General features: G+C 30.1%; 1 protein-coding gene and 1 long non-coding RNA gene across 3 annotated transcripts in view; one reads left to right on the top strand and one right to left on the bottom strand.

Moving 5' to 3' along the window:
* Nucleotides 1-12,048, bottom strand: part of LOC148233180 (uncharacterized) — a 55,648-nt gene extending 43,600 nt beyond the window's left edge. For both annotated transcript variants that reach the window (XM_088191200.1, XM_088191199.1), the window contains exon 1: nt 11,894-12,048. In XM_088191200.1, coding sequence (XP_088047326.1) covers nt 11,894-12,004 — 111 coding nt within the window. In that variant the 5' untranslated portion in view covers nt 12,005-12,048. The remainder of the gene's footprint in view (nt 1-11,893) is intronic.
* Nucleotides 4,424-9,952, top strand: LOC148233181 (uncharacterized). Its single transcript, XR_015810557.1, has 2 exons — nt 4,424-5,282; nt 6,733-9,952. It is a non-coding gene; the product is annotated as an uncharacterized LOC148233181 (long non-coding RNA).
* Nucleotides 12,049-21,674: the final 9,626 nt, after the last annotated feature.

Consider the following 21,674-nt stretch of genomic DNA (forward strand, 5'->3'; position numbering starts at 1 on the left):
GTCTAAAATATAAAATTCAAATTATAAAATTAACCAAGGCGTTCAACCATAACGGCTTCACTCGACCATATAATCGGTATTGCTTAATCAATTGACACATACAGCGAACAAATATAATTATTAATAGCAACGTAGAGCTTTCATTCAAATGTTGAATATGCATAATATATACATATATAGAAAAAACCTTGAATCTCGTAGTAAATTTATGTTGACGTCAAATGTAATAATTAAAATTTTACTCGAGCTACACACGCCATACATTTACAACGGTGAGCTTTTAGCGAATGTGATACATAAGTACACACAATTCTATATAAATAGATAGTTCGGTGAAAATAAAAAAAAGCTAAATTGATTTTCATGGATAATTTATACTGATTTTATATACCCTTCGTTTATCAAAATATCAATGCCACAAATGGCATGTCGTTATTCCTCCTTCTTTCTGCTAATGATACTTGATTATGACTTGATGCATTTTTAAAATGTCAGTCGGCGCCATAACAATAAAAATGGTCCCGCTTTCAAACCGAGGAGGTGCGAAAATAAATCGATATGTAAACAAAGCGCCATTCGTGTTTATGGACTACCCTACACATCTTATCAAACAGATATCGGCGTAGCATCTGACGACCTAGAACAACATCAAACTCCTAAAATTGACCCGCCGAATGCTAGCTTCGTTTAGGGTCGGCACAAGCCAAGGCTGCGAGACACGCTCGGGTGATTTCAACCCCTAATCGTTTAATCCACCTTTCCACCCACGCTCTTCCAGAACTCTCAAACTTTTTGTATAAAAAACTTTAAAAAAAAACAAATCCAAATCCACGCCGATCGATTTAGATTTTATTATAGGCGAATGACGTCCGCTCGAGCCTTGAATGGAGCAGTGGAGATTTGCTAAAAAGTTGTGTTATATCTAAAACTGGTTATATAACGCGCGTGTATAAGCGAACCGAGCATATGTATGGTTTTGAGTTTTGATCTCACTAACGGAATATTATTGGAATGGCAAGCGTCAAATTGTGACGCTACTAGATCAAATATTGATGCATGTGGTACAGTTGTTTCAGAGAATCTAAATGCGTCATTGAGATGCAGATGTCTGTGGTGCGAAATATTTTTATAAACAGTTTAAAAATTGCAATTAAACTAAAGATAAAACAGTACATATCAAAATCACTCCAAATATCTGGATGTAGACAGCTTGAGCTTTCAACTAATGAGTCGTCCATCAATCAATCAAAACTTTAAGAGACATTTTCTTCGAGGTTACAAGGCAATTGAAACTAACGACTATCCTGATATTCAATCTTAGATAATAGTATCGAGCCCGTATAAATAGTTAAAATAAAAAAGTTTAATCTAATCATTGAATTGATCCGTCTAATCGATTATAAAGCGTTAGAAAGATAATGTTGCATTTTATAAAATCAGATATATCTTATTGATAAAACTCGCGTATATTATAGTAATGTCTCATGATTAATTCGAAATGTTAAGAAGCAACTTGGTGCAAAAAAAACGTAGCATACGTGTTGGCTGCACTTTGGGATATAAATTTTTTATCGCGTCTTTCACACGAAACGAGCTATGCGGTGGAGACTAGCAGTCTGTTCGAAGGATTCCCCTCTCTTTCAATATGATCCTTTTCATAAATTCCCCTTTGCGTGTGAAAGCATCCTTTTGACGTTTCACGCCATCTCTGCGATCGAGCTACTTCAATCTGAACGATAGGAACGCAGTTAGAAAACATGAAACTTGAGTTTTTAGTCATAAAAATGGAAAACATGCGATAGAGCATAGTAATAAGTGAGAATTTAAAACGTAGTACAATCTAGGACGGACTTGGAGAGTAACTTTGTTCGATCTCTGGCGTAAAATCTGCATTTAATTTCCAAAAACAAAGGTTACATCGCATTATTTAACGTATGACCATATACGATGCCTTTACTGAAATAATTTTAATTGTTCGTCTAACTTGTCAATTTTGCAAAATAAACATGCTGCAACTGACACCATCTCTTAAATCGAAAAATTGATTCATGAAAATTGTTTGTGATAATTATTTAAACTACGACCCAAAATAAAATAATGAAAAGTTTTTAGTACGATTGACAAAATTTGTTGATATAGTAAATAGACAAATTATTTGAGGTAAGCCACATTCATTTTAATAAGAATAGCATAGAAACCACGCTTTGGAAACAATGCATTAACACCTGGTACTATCTGGCACGTAGCCATACAACCCCTAATGCACTTCCGGTTTCATATAAAGCGCACCACTGAAACGGCATCTGTCGCTTATATGTCCGATTTCAACCGCCAATATGCAATATCGTACGCTAAGATATTTTGGGTCATCGCCGCAGTTCCAGAGTGACGACCTCGCTCGATTTAGCCCGATCGAACCACACGCATACACAACCACCAGAATCTCCAGCGTCTCGGAATGTGAATAAACATTGCATATCAGTGTTGTGACCCGCATACTTATCGATTCTTATAGGAATCAATCGGCGTTGCATAACGACACCATGGCACGAGGGCAACACGCGTCATCTCCGACTACAAATTGTGGTCGTTGCGATCACATCGACAATGGAACAACGTCCGGTACTGGACAATTGAGACCGGTCAAAACAAACAATCATCTGAGCGACTAGTACTGCAGTTGGAGAGCGGAATAATAAACTAGTGGCACCATCGGCGCCGTGCCAAGAGTGGAGAGAATTTCACATATTATCACACAGGAAAGCTATAAAATTCATACAGCATCGCCTCCAGAATTAGTTTATCACGGGACGGCGAAAAAGGAGACCGCAATTGAACGCACGGGTTACACCCATTCAAATATGAAACAGTGGTTGATCTCTCAGCTCAATGAAATGTTTGAAGCCTCCCTGGGGTGCTTGCGAGTTGAGCGGGTGAATACGGTGTCCTGAATAATTTCACGGGTACGGATTTAGATTGAAAAATAATAGTATAGTTGAAGTTAACTTCCTAGCTGTTTTACGAATCTTAGTCAAAAATAACAGGAGTGTTATGTAGGGTTTTTCGGGTCATTTTTAAACAATAATTTTCTTATTCGAATGTTGCCAGTGGACGTGTTTCGCGGACGTTTTTTTGGAAGTTTTAAGAATATATGTGTTTTGCAGTAAGTATTAATGTATTATTAATTAATCTTAAAGTAACAGCAACTTTTTTCTGTGAACATACAAATCTCGCATATTTAAGCAAAAATTCTGCAAACAAAGAAAAATTGATAAAATTGCGATTACTCGTCTATATAAAAGATATGTTTACACATAAAAACGGTTTCGTGCAGAAAATTGTCCACTTTATTTAATTTCACAGCCATAATTCTCAACCATACACGCGCGCTACTTAATGAGGTACTGGTATTCTAAAGGTTAAAAATCATAATTAATAAATTGAATATAAAAAAAAAATTACTATTAAATATTTTAGGATAAAAATAAACCCAAATGCCAAAAGAATTAAAAGTGTGGGATTATTTCTTGTAAGGCACAGATTCGGAACATTGCTGACAATGTAAGTCATGCTCATCCACCAAGAAGTATGGAAATACATAATCAATGATTAAGCACTTAAAAAGTAAGCATGGAATAACTTCGCAACGAAAATAAAAATGTTATGGAGGATGTTTCTTTCTGTAATAAAATCGAAAGTTAAGAAAACGAGTAATTTGAATTTATTAAACATTCATATGCTTTAATAGATAACATCAAATGTGTTCATACAATTGTTTATTATTTCAAAAAAATCCACTGTACAAAATAATATTTTACAAGATAAAATAAAAAATATTCAAGTAAATGAACTGCAATTAGTGTTTGATGTAAAAGCTCGCTTGACATGATTTTAAGATGTTTTAAATTATTTGATATTATTAAAAAAGTTCTTCAAGATATTCAAGATATTTAATTGAAAACATCAACATTAAATTATTTAAGGAATAATTGGAAAATGCATTAAAATATATTAAAATTAACAATTTAAGTTCTTAGCGAGGATAATGCAAACCTTATTACTTCGCAATTAGCAATCAAATAAATGATAATTTGAGCCGAGTTGTTAATGACAATGGAGACTCGAATAAATAGTTGCAAAAATATAGAATTAGTAGAGCTATTATACTGCCTCGCAAATGGTTTTATGTCATTAAAGAAAATACTTATGTTTGCAAAATATTTAATAAAAAAAAATATTTGATGAATAAAATGATAAGACTAGTACGGCTGCAGAACAACACTCATTTGTAAACGATTTATATGACATAGAAGATGATATCCAGACCAAACATACACTGCCAATGGAAGAAGAACTCAATAAAATATTAAAAAACCCAAATATGACAAATTCAGAAAATAAGTTTGCATACATTAAAAAGGAATTTTATTTATTTTCAGATACAAAAACTACGACTGAATATTTAACAAAATTATATTTCTGTATAGATACAGTAGACGGTAAATTAGGAACGTGATATTTGGGTGCTTTTTAATTTATTTGTGAGCAAGCCAAAGGGAGGATATCTCACCACAGTACGTACGTATTGCAAAAAAGTATGTATTTTCTCGTCCCCAAACTATACACACCCAATAACACGGTAAACCGTGTTATTGGGGGACATACTGTACTTCTAAAACCATTCTTGTTTTAGTTCTGTATTCGCTTAGGACGATAGATACATAACCACTAGAAATGTAAATATTATTGTAAATATGTTTGAATTTTTTTGTAAATATGATATTTATGATTAATTTGTCTTTTCTCCTGCTGCAAAAATTAATCATTATTATTTAACATTTAATAAAATAGTGTACTACTATCAACAAAAAAAACTCTTATTGAATCTAATTTTATAAGTTTATATACACAAAACGTTTTTTTATGACTTTTGTATATTTTTAAAAATGTTAACTATAAAAAAAATGACATCTATGTTGCATTAATGAGATAATATAGGGGTAAATACATAAAAAAAGGAATTGGACCTATAAAAATTCGGGTTTTCCCAAACCCTAGTGACGAGTAGAATTCCTACCAATTGGTAAGTTTTAGTTTTATTGGAAATGTTACACATTACACTTATTACCGAATCTCACCTCCGCAATGAATCATTTCATAACGTCGAGATAAAAAATTATATTAGTATTACAATAAAAAATGCGAGTAAATAATTGATGTGAATTGAATTGTCATTGATAAACAGGAAAAACAAGAATGATCCTTGCGGCACTGCAAAGCATGTTAACCCTTTGGATGCCGGGCATTTATGGAAAAATGTTCCAGAACTGCCGGGACTTTTTATTAAATAATTAAAAAGTCAAAATGTGTATTTTAGTTTGTAAACATACGGTCGCACGTGCGACGCTGTCTGCAGCGAACTTGACCTAATTAATGATGAATATGCGATTGTGTGTTATTTTAGTTCGTATTTACGCTGTAATAAGAGTCATTATCGCATGACGTATTAAAAATTACGAGATGTGAGCGGCGGCGCTCCGACAGGAATCGATAACAATGGTATATAATATGTTATTTATTTTTAAAATGTAAATAAAACTTTTCGTAAATTAATAAAATATGATATTTTTAAATAATGGTTCAAGTAAAAATACCCTACAGACGGTTAAATTTATATATATATATATATATATATATATATATATATATATATATATATATATATATATATATATGTATATATATATATATATATATAAATATGTATATATGTATATATATATATATATATATATATATATATATATAAATATGTATATATGTATATATATATATATATATATATATATATATATATATACATCTATATATATATATATATATACATATATACATAAATATATATATATATATATACATAAATATATATATATATATATACATATATACATAAATATATATATATATATATATATATATATATATATATATATACATAAATAAATAAATAAATATATATATATATATATATATATATATATATATATATATATATATACATAAATAAATAAATAAATATATATATATATATATATATATACATAAATAAATAAATAAATATATATATATATATATATATATATATATATATATATATATATATATATATATCAGGGCTGTGGAGTCGTTAAAAAAAACACGACTCCGATTCCGATATTTACCAACAACACGACTCCACTCCGACTCCGACTCCGACTTCGACTCCGACTCAAAAAAGTTTAATTTTATCAGGTATTTTTGATGTTTTTCTACACGTTTAATATTCATACGCTATACACATTCATTATTACGCAATTAAAAATTCATAAATTTAATAATTTAAAAAAATGCTCGGAGTCGCTTATTTTTCACGACTCCGACTCCGACTCCAACTCCGGCCAAAACACCACGACTCCACGACTCCAACTCCGACTCCGACTCCGACTCCGACTCCACAGCCCTGATATATATATATATATATATATATATAAATAAAAATAATAATGAAATTAAAAAAAAAATAATGATTATAATATATTTATAACATATATTTGAAAAAATGTTATATACCCCTGAAGCAATTACCCTACAGACGGTTGAAAATGTATTGGATACTTCGATTTCGGAGCCGTCGGATCCGGCAGTTCTCGCTAGTGTAGCCAAAGCCGATATATCGGATTTCGGTAGCCAAAGGGTTAAGTACTCTTTTGAGTACTGCGAATTATAAACGACAACTTGTCAATGATTCTTCAAGTTACATAAAAACCTTGTTAAGTCATCGAAAATACCGAGATTGTTCAATTCGTTGATTAAGATTTAATGGTTGACTATCAAAATCTGTATATATTACATATATTCGAGTATGTAGTAGAAGTGTAGGTCTAAAATATATCAATCTCTATTAACAGAGTATTGTCCAAAAAGATGATGCACTCATTGTAAATCCCTCTGTACGTTAAAGAAAATGGGGCAAATTATTTGATCTCTGAAATGACTTGTTAGTGCAATTATGTCTACAAGCCATTAAGTAGAAAGTATAATCAAAATGTATATGATTAACAAACGGGATCAAGAAGCAATTGCCTGAAATCGCTGCAAATCAGTCGTCGATAAAAAATCAATCATCTTGTTCATCGCCTCGAATAATCGTTTCTATTTTTACCGCCTGAAACGTTGCTATAAATACTATTACTATAATCGAGTTCTGCGCGAAGAGATAAAATCCACAAGTCAATCCTGACCTTAACAAGAATATGAAGCATAAACAGCATGGATCCCCTTTTAAGACATCAGAGCGCACAGAATCGATGTTTATATCGTACTGGAACCATGTTTCCGGCGGTTTACCATAACATCTACACGCCAGCCATAAATATTCCATTCATGATCGGAAGTCGATCAATGGGATACGTATTTGAGTCAAGGGCTTCGAAACGGAAGCGATAACTGTTCTAAATAGCGATTTGGTCAGGTCTAAAATTATAATAGATTCAATCAATAGTCTGAAAGCTATATTAATGCTCGGTTAATCGGTAACTAAACGAAAAGATCCTGAGAAAGGTCTCGTACGAACATTAGTGTTAACCCCAATCAACTAACAATCTACAGGGCGATAGCATCACGGGTGTATTAGAATGATTAATTGATTTATTGAGATAATGACATTTTTTTGAAGGTAAGTCACGAATAAATCTGTGGCCTAATATAAAAAATTCATATTATTTTTCTAAATACATATTTTATATTTAAATGTTTAAGTTACATAGCTGGTATTATTACATATTCGACATATTTATAGATATTCACATAATAATATGATATGTAAACTCGATGTACATCACAGCAAAGAATATGTTAAGCCACCAATAGATAAGATATTTTAACGGTGAAAGTTTTGTTTTTATTAATTAAACTGTGAATGAGTTAATTTTCATTTTGTCCATCAAATTTCATTTACACAACAAGTCGTCTGCTGTGTTGAAAGATAATAACTATTCTATATTAGTGAATTGTCATCAATGCTAATTTTTATATGTAAATAAACTGTTCTTTTAATATATAACATTAAGGAATTACTCTTTTTTCTATTTCAATAACAAAACATATTTAATTGTCCTAATCTATTTTTTAAACTTTATCTATTGCTACATGTAGTTTTTGCCTTATCGTATATTGTGGTCCAGATATAATATATAAATTCAATACTTTTCTTCATACATATTGTCGTATTTTGGTTTACATAAAATGGAATACATTGTGGAAAAATAGGTTCCGATTCTGTCCCTTGCAGGAATCAAAGCACATGTTTTCTTCGGATGTTTCCGGAATAAGAGCTAGTAAGTGAATATAATATTATTATAATATTGAAACCAATCTTGAAGTTGGTTGTTATTGCATAGACCTTATATAGAATTTATGATATAAATAGACGTAATAGTTTTAAATGCTCCAAAAGTGGCTTTTATCTTAGCCACAAAAATGTGTCAATGTTTGTATTGTTTTTCTGTTGTTATTTATAAACATGAATATAAAGTATGTATAATAAAAAAGCTTGGCGAGCTTTCGCACCCACGCTGCGACCGAATGAAAGTTTTGCGGTTATAAAAAAAATATTTACACACAGACACAAACACATTTTCAGTTTTACAAAGTCGACAAAATTTTACAATCATATTAATAATGAGTAAAATAAAAAGTTCAGCAGTAACAGTGGATAAAAATATAATTAATTTTATATAACGTTCAATATTTTGTCAAATAAATTCTAGAACTGATCGTCTAATTTATACAAGGTCAAATATTTAGAAAAAAATTATGGCAGTCATGTGTCTACAAAAACAGCTATATCCCATATATCCCATTAGCAACAAAGCAAAACTAAGCCATTGCACTATGTTGTTTCTGTTAAAACTGACCTCAATTTAATATCTTTTTTGTACGCATCACATGATGTTCCCTAAAGCGTGAGTGGTAACGGAAATTAAATATTTTTTCACTTATAGTGTAATGAGATTCCGACCCAGAATCAACTGGTGAATATAATTTTTTTATGAAATTATACCTATCTATAGATATGAAGTTATATATCATCGGTAAAAAAATTTAGAAATTAATAATCAATGTGTTTTAATTGCTATTATTATTTAAGAGAAGTGGCAATATTATCTGTGAGGGCAAGGCTGTGAAAATCTTCTTTGAAAAATAAAAATCTTCGAGTGAACTATACATTGTTTCATTTAACAGAGTCACTTTGAGGTTTATCTCGTATTTCACAACGGTATTTCATTGTCCGCTTGCGCTAAGCAAAGTTGTCACATACGTTCCAACTACTTCATTGTTATTCCGCCACTTGCAGCGCACGGACGTCTTCAAGTTGTTATAGCTATACATAAGTAAAGGCCTTGTCAAACATATATGATAACGATTAATAAATTATTGATTTTGATTGCATATAACTTTCGCTAATTCAACATAAAAAATATAGTATTATTTCTAATTTCTCTAAAGTTGTTTAAAATATAAAAAGGAGTAATGGTGAGTAATCCGGAGAGCAAATTAGTGTTGCGTACACCCAAAGTTGTCATCTCTTTTTCACCTCAAAGTGACTCCGTTAAAAGAAATCAAGTATACGTTGTTATTCCAATTTTGTGACTAAAAATCCCCATACAGGCAAACGGGTAGAAAGTACCTACGCTGATTTTGAAGGGGCTTTTGACATAGTTTGTCGTGCCTTAATTATAAAATATGAAAATGTTTGTGTTTTCTCATAAGAATATGTATCATACTTCAATATCATTTATAGATAGATTTCAATTTAGAATAAAAAATGACAATTAATAAGTCATTACAAGAGCACCATAATGTGCTTCATTGCACAAAAATGGTAACAGATTTGAGTATTCTGTTTAAAGCTGACAAAATTCCATCAGCATATAGAAACCATATGCATTAAAGCTTCCAAGGTGTCCATTAAAGCTTCCAAGATTTATCTTGAGACACACGCATCAATTAAGGAGATCGAGGGCACTGTGTGCTTTTTATAATCACATAGTGCGCAGAACCATTGAACGTGCTTATATGATATGGTTGCTAAATAATGCAACACACTCTCTATTATTAGAAAAGTTCTATAAAATGTTTTTCACATTAAAATATAAAACTTTTTAATTTTTATTTCCCACAAAATTCCTACAATATGATTCCTTCGAGTACGTCTACTAATGTACTGCTTCAAACTGCTAGTAAGGTATATTAGCAATCCCGACATTTTGGAAAAAGAACGTTTTTATGTGCTGCTTTATTACCAGCGTTTTCGTTCCCGAGTATTGTATTAAGCATACAAAAACAAGAGTATTGAACAACTCCTCAAATAAGCTTTTTGACATGTCCCAGAGTGAATTGTCTTCAGGTGTTTTTTATTATCAGTATTAGGTTTTAAATTTTAATAATATGTAATATTTCTATCGTAACTTACATATAATTAATAATAAAGGCAATAAAACCGTTCCGTTGCCGGAAAGTGTGAACGATCGTTAAGGTTAGTTTCTTCTATGAGCTTTTATACATGAGTAGTAATGTTTTATATATGCTGCTGAAAGCCCCTAAAAATCAACTCAGAAAGAGTACCACAGATAATCGTATATACTTATGAATAGGACACCGAATTCGTACCCATGTTTTTTAATAATTGTGACATTTTTCGTGTGCGCTTTGAACACCGACCCATTTTTCTATGTGGGCATTATTTAGCTTGAGCTTTTTTTCACATGGGTGTTTATTACTCAGCTTTTATCACCGAACCGTAGGTAAGTATTTTAGCCAAAATTATAAGGTTTAAAACTATACAGTGAAGGTTTAAGTGATGTTATTCAGATTCATTCTTGAATTTGATTTAGATTGTTTTAGTCAAATTTTTTCCGATTTTCCGCCAGGTCGTCCGTTACAGTTCCTTCCAAAGACTTTCAACATTTCTACAAAGTTTGAATCTAGGAACGTCATTTGAGGGAGTGGTAGGTGAAGGCATTTCCCACCAGAAAAACACATGTCATTTAATAACCCCCCCTGTAAAAATCTGAAATGACATTCCTGTTAAAGTCGTAAAAAATCCTTTACATAACAACCATGAAAGATCTTAAGTTAACCAAATAATTTCACACACAAAACCGTCCGGAATGCACACATTACCCCCGACTGTATTATTGTGTAATACAATGTGTGTAGTTTATGCAAGGACACGTACTATAGATTCGACGGTTACGCCCTTCTATCTCCGAACGGCCCAATTGATGCAGTGTCGAGCGTTTGATAATGATGCAAACGGACAAGAATTCCTCGCGGATTAGGTCATGTTTATGTTTTCGTGCATATATCGGCGGATTTTTCTGGCACGACACCAAAAATAGGTCACTCCACATATTCGATTTTGTACGAGTGTGCAAGCGCCGTTCCCGTGTGTTAGTAAGGGTGGCGGACATACGCGCGCGCATACCTTCGATGAATAAATGACAAAAAACCACCCTCACTATACGTATCTTGCACAATTATGAAAGCTCGAGTGAAAAAATAAGGCGCCATGTTTGCACAATGTGACAACCCGACGGGAAAAATGACACTTCCGCTTCCGCGTTTGAATAAAAACACGATAATGGCCACGATCGGAAATGTTATGGCCGCAATTAAAAATAATCGAACCTGTCATTTGGATATGCTCCCCTGTGTTAAATCATGAGATAAAACGTTTGAAATCGATCGCAAATTTTAATATTAGACCGGTTGTCATTGATGAAATTGCACAAATAGCTTCGGGAATGGGAAGCGTTTATAAATAGAGGTGATGTCAGAACGGACGGCTTACCTGTTTGGTCGGTTTGCTCTCAGGAGGAGCTTGTTGTGCGGGGGGCGCTGCCTCGCCGGGCGCGCCTCCGCCCCCGCCGCTGTCACCCCCGCCGCCGCCCTCCAGCGCCATCTCGCAACAGCGCTAACCACTCGCGCCGGCGACCGAGCGCTACTGACGCATAACTGCTCCGCGGGCGGCCATAACCGCCCAAATAACGATCAACGCGTCACTTTTCTAGAAAGTTATCTTTTTAAACATAAAATCTTTTTATTTACAATTAAATATAAATTATATCTATTCTTAATCATTCGTTTCAACAGTAGGTTAAATAAATATTATTATCATCTATGCTGATAGCACCTTATTTTGTTAGTATTTGGTCTAAATATATTGTTTTAAAAAAAAAACTGTATTTATGTTTGCAATTTTTATATATTAACTATTGATTCACAAATAATAAACTATCACTAGTTAATTATCTGTCAAAAGAGAAAGAGGGGGAGGATGCTATACATGACAGGCCATAGACACAAGTTTGTGGTCTGTTTAATTTTTATTTAATTTACTAATCATTCTTTCGATATTTTTTCTATTCACATTTCAAGTGCATGTAAGTGATTATTCTTATTCGACATCTTTATTAGCATATTTATATTCCTATAATCAATGACTCAACGTCATATCAAGCCATATTTCCAAGGCGTTCAAACTTTTTAAGAAACATACATTTTCTTAATGGAGAATGCTTGCCTATAACCGGTGTACTACCATATCTGCCTGAGCTGTACAACTTTATTTAAAAATAAGCTTCCATGCTAAACAACGTTTAGCTCAAAATTCACCGTGATTGTGTTTTTTTTTAGGATATTCTATAACATACGTTTGTATATATGTATTCTTAATTTGTAGTAGCGCATAGTAAAATATGTACGATCGATTGTATTCAATCGGTTTATTAAAACAGGTATTATTCTTAGCTAATAATTTTTATTAAAAAAGAATAACTGATATTTTTTCTCATATAAATTTGTTGACGCCAGATTTGCATGTTTTCGCAAAAATTGTATTGTAGAAGTCTTTATAGCAATATACTTACGTTAAGATCAAAATCCACAGTCATGGCATACAATTAGTTACTATGTTTTTTTTATAATCAGAAAATGTTGCATAAATTGCATTAGGAACGTTTTGAACGGTTAATCATTTAATCTAATTTAATTTTAACAGTTAATTTTTTTCCGCTATTTATTATATTATTCATTCCAATTTAAAATATTTTGCTATTTGTGTTCAATTGTCAGTATGTTCAATAGTCTATGTGTTCATTTGTCACTGTGTTCAACTGTTGTGTGTTCAGTTGTCTGGTTACCAAATAATACATAGTATATATATATATTACAAGCAGTTGGTGATATCTAATTTTACGTCCTTAAAAGTTCAACAATCAGAGCATCACTGTTCCTCATAAATATGTTTTTAATTATAAACGTACTTAAAATATAATTTATGGATATTTATTTTTTTATTAAATAAAAGTATCTTATTTAATAAATCATGTTTCTGGTTATTTTCTGTGCTGGCAGCAATGTGCACAACTGTGTTTATATTATATTTAATATGTTATTAAAAAATCTTATATTTTTGGTAATAAAATTTATTCAAGAATAAATAATATTATTGCAAGAGTACAAAATATTTTCTTGCCGTGCCCTCTTTTGATTGTATATGAAAATAATATTAAAGAGATCTCGCAATAGTTAGGTAAAATGTTTATTGTACATTTCAGATGTCGTTATAAATATTCTTTAAAAAAGCTAAATTTTTTACAGTTCTATTTTTGTTTGTTTAAATAAAACAATCGAGATAAATGCACTATACATGGAGCAATGTGTAATATATGCGCATGCGAAGAAAGCGTTTTTCGTTTTTAAAAGTGCACATAAAAAAGGTCATACGGAGAAAAACGTCTTATTTTGTTTTCCATATCTATTAATCGGAAATGATTTATCGTGGACGAAACCAGGCGTAACCGATTCAAAACATTTAAGTGATAAAATTTAAAAAACATGAAAAAAGTGCTGAACACTTAAAAAATGTGTGTAATCTTGGAATATTGGAAACATTTAATATTAAAACACTACTTAAACGCAAGGGACTTTAATAGAATTATTTAAAATTTCTAGCAGTTCGGGAGGAACTACTTTCGACGCCAGCACTTGGCGATGGATTACACAGTGATTGGTTAAAAAATCAACTGCTCGAATCTTTGAGGTTATTTCAGAATGTACTCCTGTCATTTCTGGGACATCGTCTGTGCACCCGCTTCCAATCTAAACCGTTTATTATAAAATATTCGTTTGTGACTCGAAATATCTCTGAACTGGTTGCACTTTTTGGTAAATTCCAAACATTTAAAATTTCTTCATGAAATTTATCATCATATATGTATATATTTGGCAAACCCTATCAACACAGCACCATTAGATACATTTAGTGACTCGTCGATATAAAAGTAATATAAATATAAAAATGTACTAATCCTTAGTCGTTAACCACAGAACAGAGAATATATGGAAGCGGCGTTCGCGGCGAAAAACAAACTACGTCCAAGACGTAACTCTGTCCACTAACGTCAGACGTGTGCGATAGATCTTCGCATTATTTTTTTTTAAAATTCGATTGTGTATCAAACAATATGGGGAGTTGTTCAATTATAGGGTGTAAAAGTCATAGTAGAAAACTCTCAAAGAAATAGAATGGCATAACTTTTCACGTGTATGTACAAATGAATACGTTTTACCTAATCCAAATAAGAAGGGTTTGTTTGGATTAAGATTTAACGTTTTATCTAATCAAAAAAATCGTTCAGGGCTCTTTAAACTTAAACGAACAAGAAATTAATTTTAGATAAATAAATAAAGACTAAATTATCTTTAATTGAATTAATTAATAAACATTTTACTTTATCAAAATATTTTTTTTTAACTATTATTAAATGGATATTTGGAATTAAATAATTTAATAATCATTAAAGAGCGATGTTCAAGGCGGCTGCTTCGCTCGCTTTGCCATAACGCCCATGGCGTAAGACATAGGAAAGAAAGAAGAAGCTAAACTAGTCAACAAAAAGGGTTAAACTAGGCAACTGAGAAGCTGTTAACTGCGCGATGGTCAAGTGAACGATAACAATTATAAACACTCGAAAAACGTTATATTCATATACGTCGCAGTACAATGGGAACAGACAGGTAATTGCACAGTTCTAATTGTATATTATAATTAATAATAATATATCTGTTGTCAGATACTTTCAAACAGTAAACATTTATTTGGGTCGTGACAGTATATTTAATCGTATATAATGTACCATATGGAGCGAGTGTTTAAACAATTGTATAATAGGCAAGTTAACTAATGTGCTATGCTAATTATTGTGAATATTTCAGGTGATTAAATAGTATGGTATCGTCCAGCGCAGGCAAGTAAAACAAACGGCCCGTATGATGTAAGCCATAGTTTCTTAACCTTTTGACATCCACGGACCACCAAAAAAATCAAAAAATGTTTTGCGGACCATCAACATTGGAATAAAATAATAAATATTTATATAATTGATTTTTTATTCAAAACAATTAATTTGGCAACATAGTATGCTGATATAACCATATTTAGGTATATTAAAACAGTCAGTAACAAGAAATATAATTTAAAAATCCATAAAACACAGCATAAAATTCGATAAGACGATTTCTAAATAACCCTATACAAGCGAATACAAAACAGATGTGAAATTAATTTTATTACAAAATCAATTGTAAGATCAGTGAAATTAATTTTATTCAAAAAGTCTTCGCGGACCACCAGTGGTCCGCGGACCACCGGTTAAGAAACTATGACGTAACCGACCCTAGAAAAGTATCCGTGCGGTTTAAGAGCAATTTATTATAAATCATCATTATAAATTATAAATATTCTCAAATAAATGTTTGTTTGCCGCACAGGCGACTGGAATTTCACCAAAATAGACATTCGAAAGACAGTTAACACTTTAATGGCGGGTGGTTTGTATGTCGTCTGTACGCCAAATGCAGACACTTTATCGCAAATATGCGCGAATTTAACATTTCTTACTTAAATGTGTGTATATTTTGATACAATGTAAATATTTTAATGATTTTTTTGGACATGTAAATATTATATCAATGCTTCGATTTTAACTATTTATTAATTGTTGTATTTAAAAATGAATTATATTTACTTAAAAAACATTGAAATGAACAATTTTACGCATGGTTTTAGTAAACTTATCGTTTTTAAAACTTTTACTATAAAATAATAAAAAATATATATTCACAATAAGAGATATTTCAATGTATACTATTTTTACAGGCACTTTTTTGCAAATACGCCAGAATTTAACACTTCTTATATAAATGTGTGTATCTTTTGATACAATGTAAATATTTCAATGATTTTTTCTAGATATGCTAATATTATATCAATGCTTTGTAAAATACACATTTTTCGCAGCGGAAAAAATACATGCAGTAAGATTAAGAAGTTAAATGTGTTAAAAAATAGCGTATGAATATTTATTATTATCTTATTTATTTAAAAGTAATGCATATATTTTTTTCATATACTCTTTGATAACTTAATAAGTGAGTTTATCAAATATTTAGACATTGCCGGGTTGCTGAAATAACATATTTTTTAAATGACCGGATTAGTGAGATTATATTGTATTTTTTTATGTCTCGTAATGTAGAACTTTCGACATTTCTTGTGTGTTTTTATCTTTTATTAGATAGGGGCGGATTACTGAATTTTCCAAATTTCTGATTTGTCTAATTAAAGTGGTGCTTTTTTTACACTTGGGAATTTTTGGCACGATGCACATAAAAAATGAGTGAAAAAATCGCGTTAGTATGAAAATATTTACAATGGTGAGTAAACATTCTATTTAAAAATAATTATTAGTATGTCCTTGGTGATAAAAATGTTATTTGTGGATTTTAAGAGTTATACTAATATCACGAAAACGAGAGATTTTTTCTTGTTTTTGCAATTTGTATACAAATACACCGTATTTTTTTAAAAATAATTTTAATAAACATACACATTTAACTGTTTATCAAATAATGATACATTGAAATGTGTTTTATTGTGGATATATATTTTTTATTTTTTTCTCGACCGGCTTGTAAAAGTTTTAAGAGCCATTAGTTTACCAAATCCGTAGTTACTACGGCGTAGTATATTATTGGCATGCGTAAAATTGTTCGTTTCAATATTTTTTAAGTAAAGATAATTAATTTTAACAAAAGCAATGGAGTGTTGAATACAAAACTATTTTTTAGGTAAAGATGAAAACCGAATTTTGTGACAATTGTACTATTACCGACTCTCTTAATTGTTTTTCAACCCATGATCGTTGTAGAAACGTCAAATAAAATTTATAACTCCTCCGATGAATGAACAACCCTGACAAAAAATGGATCGGCTGTTGAAAATATTTTCTCGCTTTTTGTTGATGTTGATATTTATTTTGAGTCCGTTATCCAGTTGGTTGCAAAATCTTAAATTAATTTCGTCAACCACATTTTTTATTGGAGAAATATTTTAGTGGTCTATTATTCGATTGTAAACGTCATATTAATATAATTATCATGAATATTCTCTTCATTAATTTTTTTAATATGTGATTCCGAATTATCAAAATTAGAAAAAAAAGTCGTTCTTTAAAATATATACCCAATATGAGATGTATAATATTTTTGGAGCAGCTTCAAAAATAGTTTTTATGAGTAACATTGTCAGGTTTTTGTAAAAAAAATATTAGGGGAAAAAATTATGAGCTGCTTATTTCTTCTTTCTTTAATTTTTAATTTCAACGCTGCGAACATTTCTAGTGCTAACATATGTTAATTTCAGACCTTTTCAGTCAAAAAATAAAGTTTCGGGTTCATTTTTTTTTTTTGAAGACTTGGGACACGAGACGGCAAAAAAGCCGGGTAATCCCGGGAATAAATTCCTAGATTTTCTCGACATAGAATCCCTTTTAACTTTGTTAATCAATCGCAGTGATATTTGGCTGTAATTGTTTGGTTGTGTTTCAAAACATTAAAATAGTAATACACTTTTAATCAAATACTGGAACAGGAGTTGGCGCAATAGCCAGGAATTCACCAGAATAAATTTCCAGGTTGTCTCGTCACAGAATATCTATAGGTAACACATGTCAACAGTTAAGGATAAAATACCAAAAAAGGACATTGTTAAGGATAAAATACCAAAGTGGATACTGCTTTAGACTCTAAATCTAAAATTTAGAGGCAGAAGCTTACATTTCAATGGATCCAGATCTTTAACTGTAATAAAAATATTTAAATTAGTCATTAATCCTTAGTTTTTCTCCTTATAAAAAGTCAAAAAAAGAACATATAAAATATAAAAACATTAGTTGAAAAAAATATATATTTTATTTATTGTTTTAATGACCTGTTCAAGTGTTTTCATAATAGTTCCATTGATTTGTAGATGATCATTAATACAATGTGTAAATTTTAATATTAATATCATAATAAATTTTATTTACATTAGCTTATAATAGTTTCAAATCATAATACTTTTATCTATGTTATCAGTACTAGCTTTTAATAATGTACACAGCTGTTTTATGACATTGTTGTGAAATAATAGTATCAATAAAATTATGAATTATTTTTTCTGAAACTACTTAACCATAATTTAGTTTTAAAATATTTCTATAAATTTAAAAACTCGTTTGTTGCCTCTTTATTCTTAAATTTAGCGTGGACCATACAAAGTAAATATTAGTCTTAAAGTCGAAATATGTATTTAGTCTCAATAACTGCATTATACGTCATTACCTGTTTATATAAGAAGTTTTATCAAAAGACATATTATTGCTACAGAATATTTTTCGAAGCAGTAAAAAATATAATTGATTTAATAATATTTTAAATTTATTTGTTAATATTGTAAAGCTGTTAAAATTTGCGAAATGAAAATGTTGTAGACAACGAGTATCTACTGCTGTGGGGCATAGTAGATTTTAAAATAACTCGTACCATCTCCCTATAATTTCGTCTTTCTCTATCAGAATTTTCCCTTAATTATTTTTGCATGCAATGAACCGTGATTGGAAGGATTTTACTTGATCTCTGAGTAGTTTATAAAAAACTTATAGGATTGAATACTCTTTCTCTTTCCATTATTCGCAGCTAATTTTTCCTCATTTAAGTTATTTTATTTCTTCCTAATTTTGTGGCTATTTTTCTCTATTCTTTGTAGATTTGTGTTGTATATTAAGCTTCTCTGCAGGTATCTCTTTCTTATTTATTTTTCTCAGCGATTGCGGTTCTGCATTTTTCTTAATTCATTCCTTATTTATTCTGTGTTTATATGTTCTTATAGTCTCTTTCGCGCTGGCTAATATTCTTTCCTTAATTTTTTCGAGGTTGCATTGATGTCTTCCGCTCAATTTATGCATTAGTTTAATAATTTTATCTGACATATAAGTTCCTTATTTGTCTTGATGAAGACTTGACGAAAAATAAATCAGGAAAATTAGATATTTCACCACTTTTAAACTTGTGTTTGTTTTTTATCACTCATCGTGGCATATTAACTTTTGTTTAACTGTCTTGAATTTGATAGATAAGTTTGTTTATTAAACAAGTATGGCAACATTAATATATATCATGTATATTTCTAAGCACTAAATTATCTGTAAATAATGGTCATTTATGTTATTCTAGTAGCGCATATATGATTGAATATTCGTACAATACTTTATCGCAAATTTTATTAATTATTAACATATTAAAGAACTATTAAAAAATATAGACAATTTTGCCTTTTATTTGATTTTCTAAAAACATTAAATTGTGCGTAATTATTCCCGTCATAAAAAGTTACCTATTAAAAACAAATAATCAATAATGTTGATCAATATTATTTTAGCTGAACGTTCGTACAAATAAATTCTAAAAAAACTGCTCGATAACAACATGTTTGTAATATATTTATGTAAAGCAGCAATTTTAGTAAGCACTCATGTATGGAAATATAAATATCACAAGTATTTGATTATTTTATAAAATTATAAGCTGAATTCAGCACCATCAGTATTTTACACCCAATGTGTTTCATTTGGATTCTAAATGTAACCCATTGGGAGGAAATTAATGATTAGTGGACCGAATTAATATTTTTTCGAAAGCCGGCTGTCCACAACCCGTTATTATGAACGATTTAAAAAATAATTATGTAAATGAAATATTTTATAAAATTCTAAAAGTTTAACGTTTATGAAAGTATTATAATAAGTGATTAATTCAAATAAAATAATATTTTACAGGTAAAATTAATTGGTTAAATAAATATTCGAATACTTCATCTATTTTTTATTAAATTTTCGGATAGTCGAAAACTTAGATTAATTGAGAAAACTAGTGTGAAAGTTATAATTTTTAACAGATTGAGTAAATTAACTTATCTCTTATATGTACAATCATAAAATCATTTAGGCAAAAAAATAATTATATTTCAATCTCCATTAGGCAATAATAATTTTATCGTTAATTTTAACGTATGTAAAGAAGTCAGCAGATAGTCTTAATTTCCCTTTATATATGCAATAAAAGCTTTGGATAAAAGCTTAGAAATAATTTCAAATCTTGATGGCATTAGAAATGATATTAGAATATTTCTAAATCCATTTAGCTGCGAAATAGAAACTCTTCCGCCAGAATTTCAGTCGAAATAATTAATTTACATTGTGACGACATTTTAAAAAATAATTTTTAAAAATTGTCTGATTTTCAAAAATTGCATTATTTTCTCGGAGAATCATTTCTACATTTGGCAACTTTTTCTAAGATTAAATCTAAATATAGATTTAATTTATGCCATTCTCATCTTAAATCACTTTTGATAATCGGCACCAATTAATTTACACCAAACCTAAAAACCATTATCAGCAGAATAGAACGGATTAACTATTCTTATTAAACGCGATTTTTATTAGACATATATTTTTAAAATAACTTATTTAATTTTTCAATAAATCTAATGAAAACTAAACAGTGTGTTATCAGTGGTCTTTTTATAAATTTGTATTGGTGTTTTAATAATGGATTTAAACTGAAAAAAGTTTAGAACAAAATAAAGTCGCGGGCCGTATGTTAAATAACCCTGATGTAAAAAATATTGTCGATTTTTTAATTTATGGATTTTTAGTCTTCTGGATTCTTTCTTGATACGTGTATTAGGTCACATAGCCGAATTAGAACGATATTGAATAATTTAAGCATACTGACATCTGCGTGATATTGATAATTATTTACATATTCAGCTGTGAATGATTTCTAATATGACACTTTCCATTGATAGCAGTCACCAATTGTTTTCTTTTGCTGTAATCAATCTATGGTTCGTGATAAAAAAATATTAAAGCTTTTAGTGTAGAATGTAACACAAAAAAAACGACATTTTGAAAGCATCTTTTTATTTATGAATATATTTTTTTATTATTATTTTTTATTTCTAAAATAACTGCGAGAATTCTTTCATTGAATTCCACTTAAATTAAATTATTTGTAGCATGCTAGATACTTTTTTTCTTAAACGGTTAAAACACTATCGCAAGTCGAACTGGCTCTTTTTATGATTGATAGAATCAGTTAATCCCTCTAATTGTAAATAGTAGAGTGGTACAATTAATAAGCCCAACAAAATATATTTGTAAATTTCAAAATATGAAACTACACAT

This window comes from Plectrocnemia conspersa, unplaced genomic scaffold (genome assembly GCF_051122295.1).
Source record: "Plectrocnemia conspersa isolate PC_06_02 unplaced genomic scaffold, ASM5112229v1 ptg000008l, whole genome shotgun sequence".
In the NCBI taxonomy this organism is placed as follows: Eukaryota; Metazoa; Arthropoda; class Insecta; order Trichoptera; family Polycentropodidae; genus Plectrocnemia; species Plectrocnemia conspersa.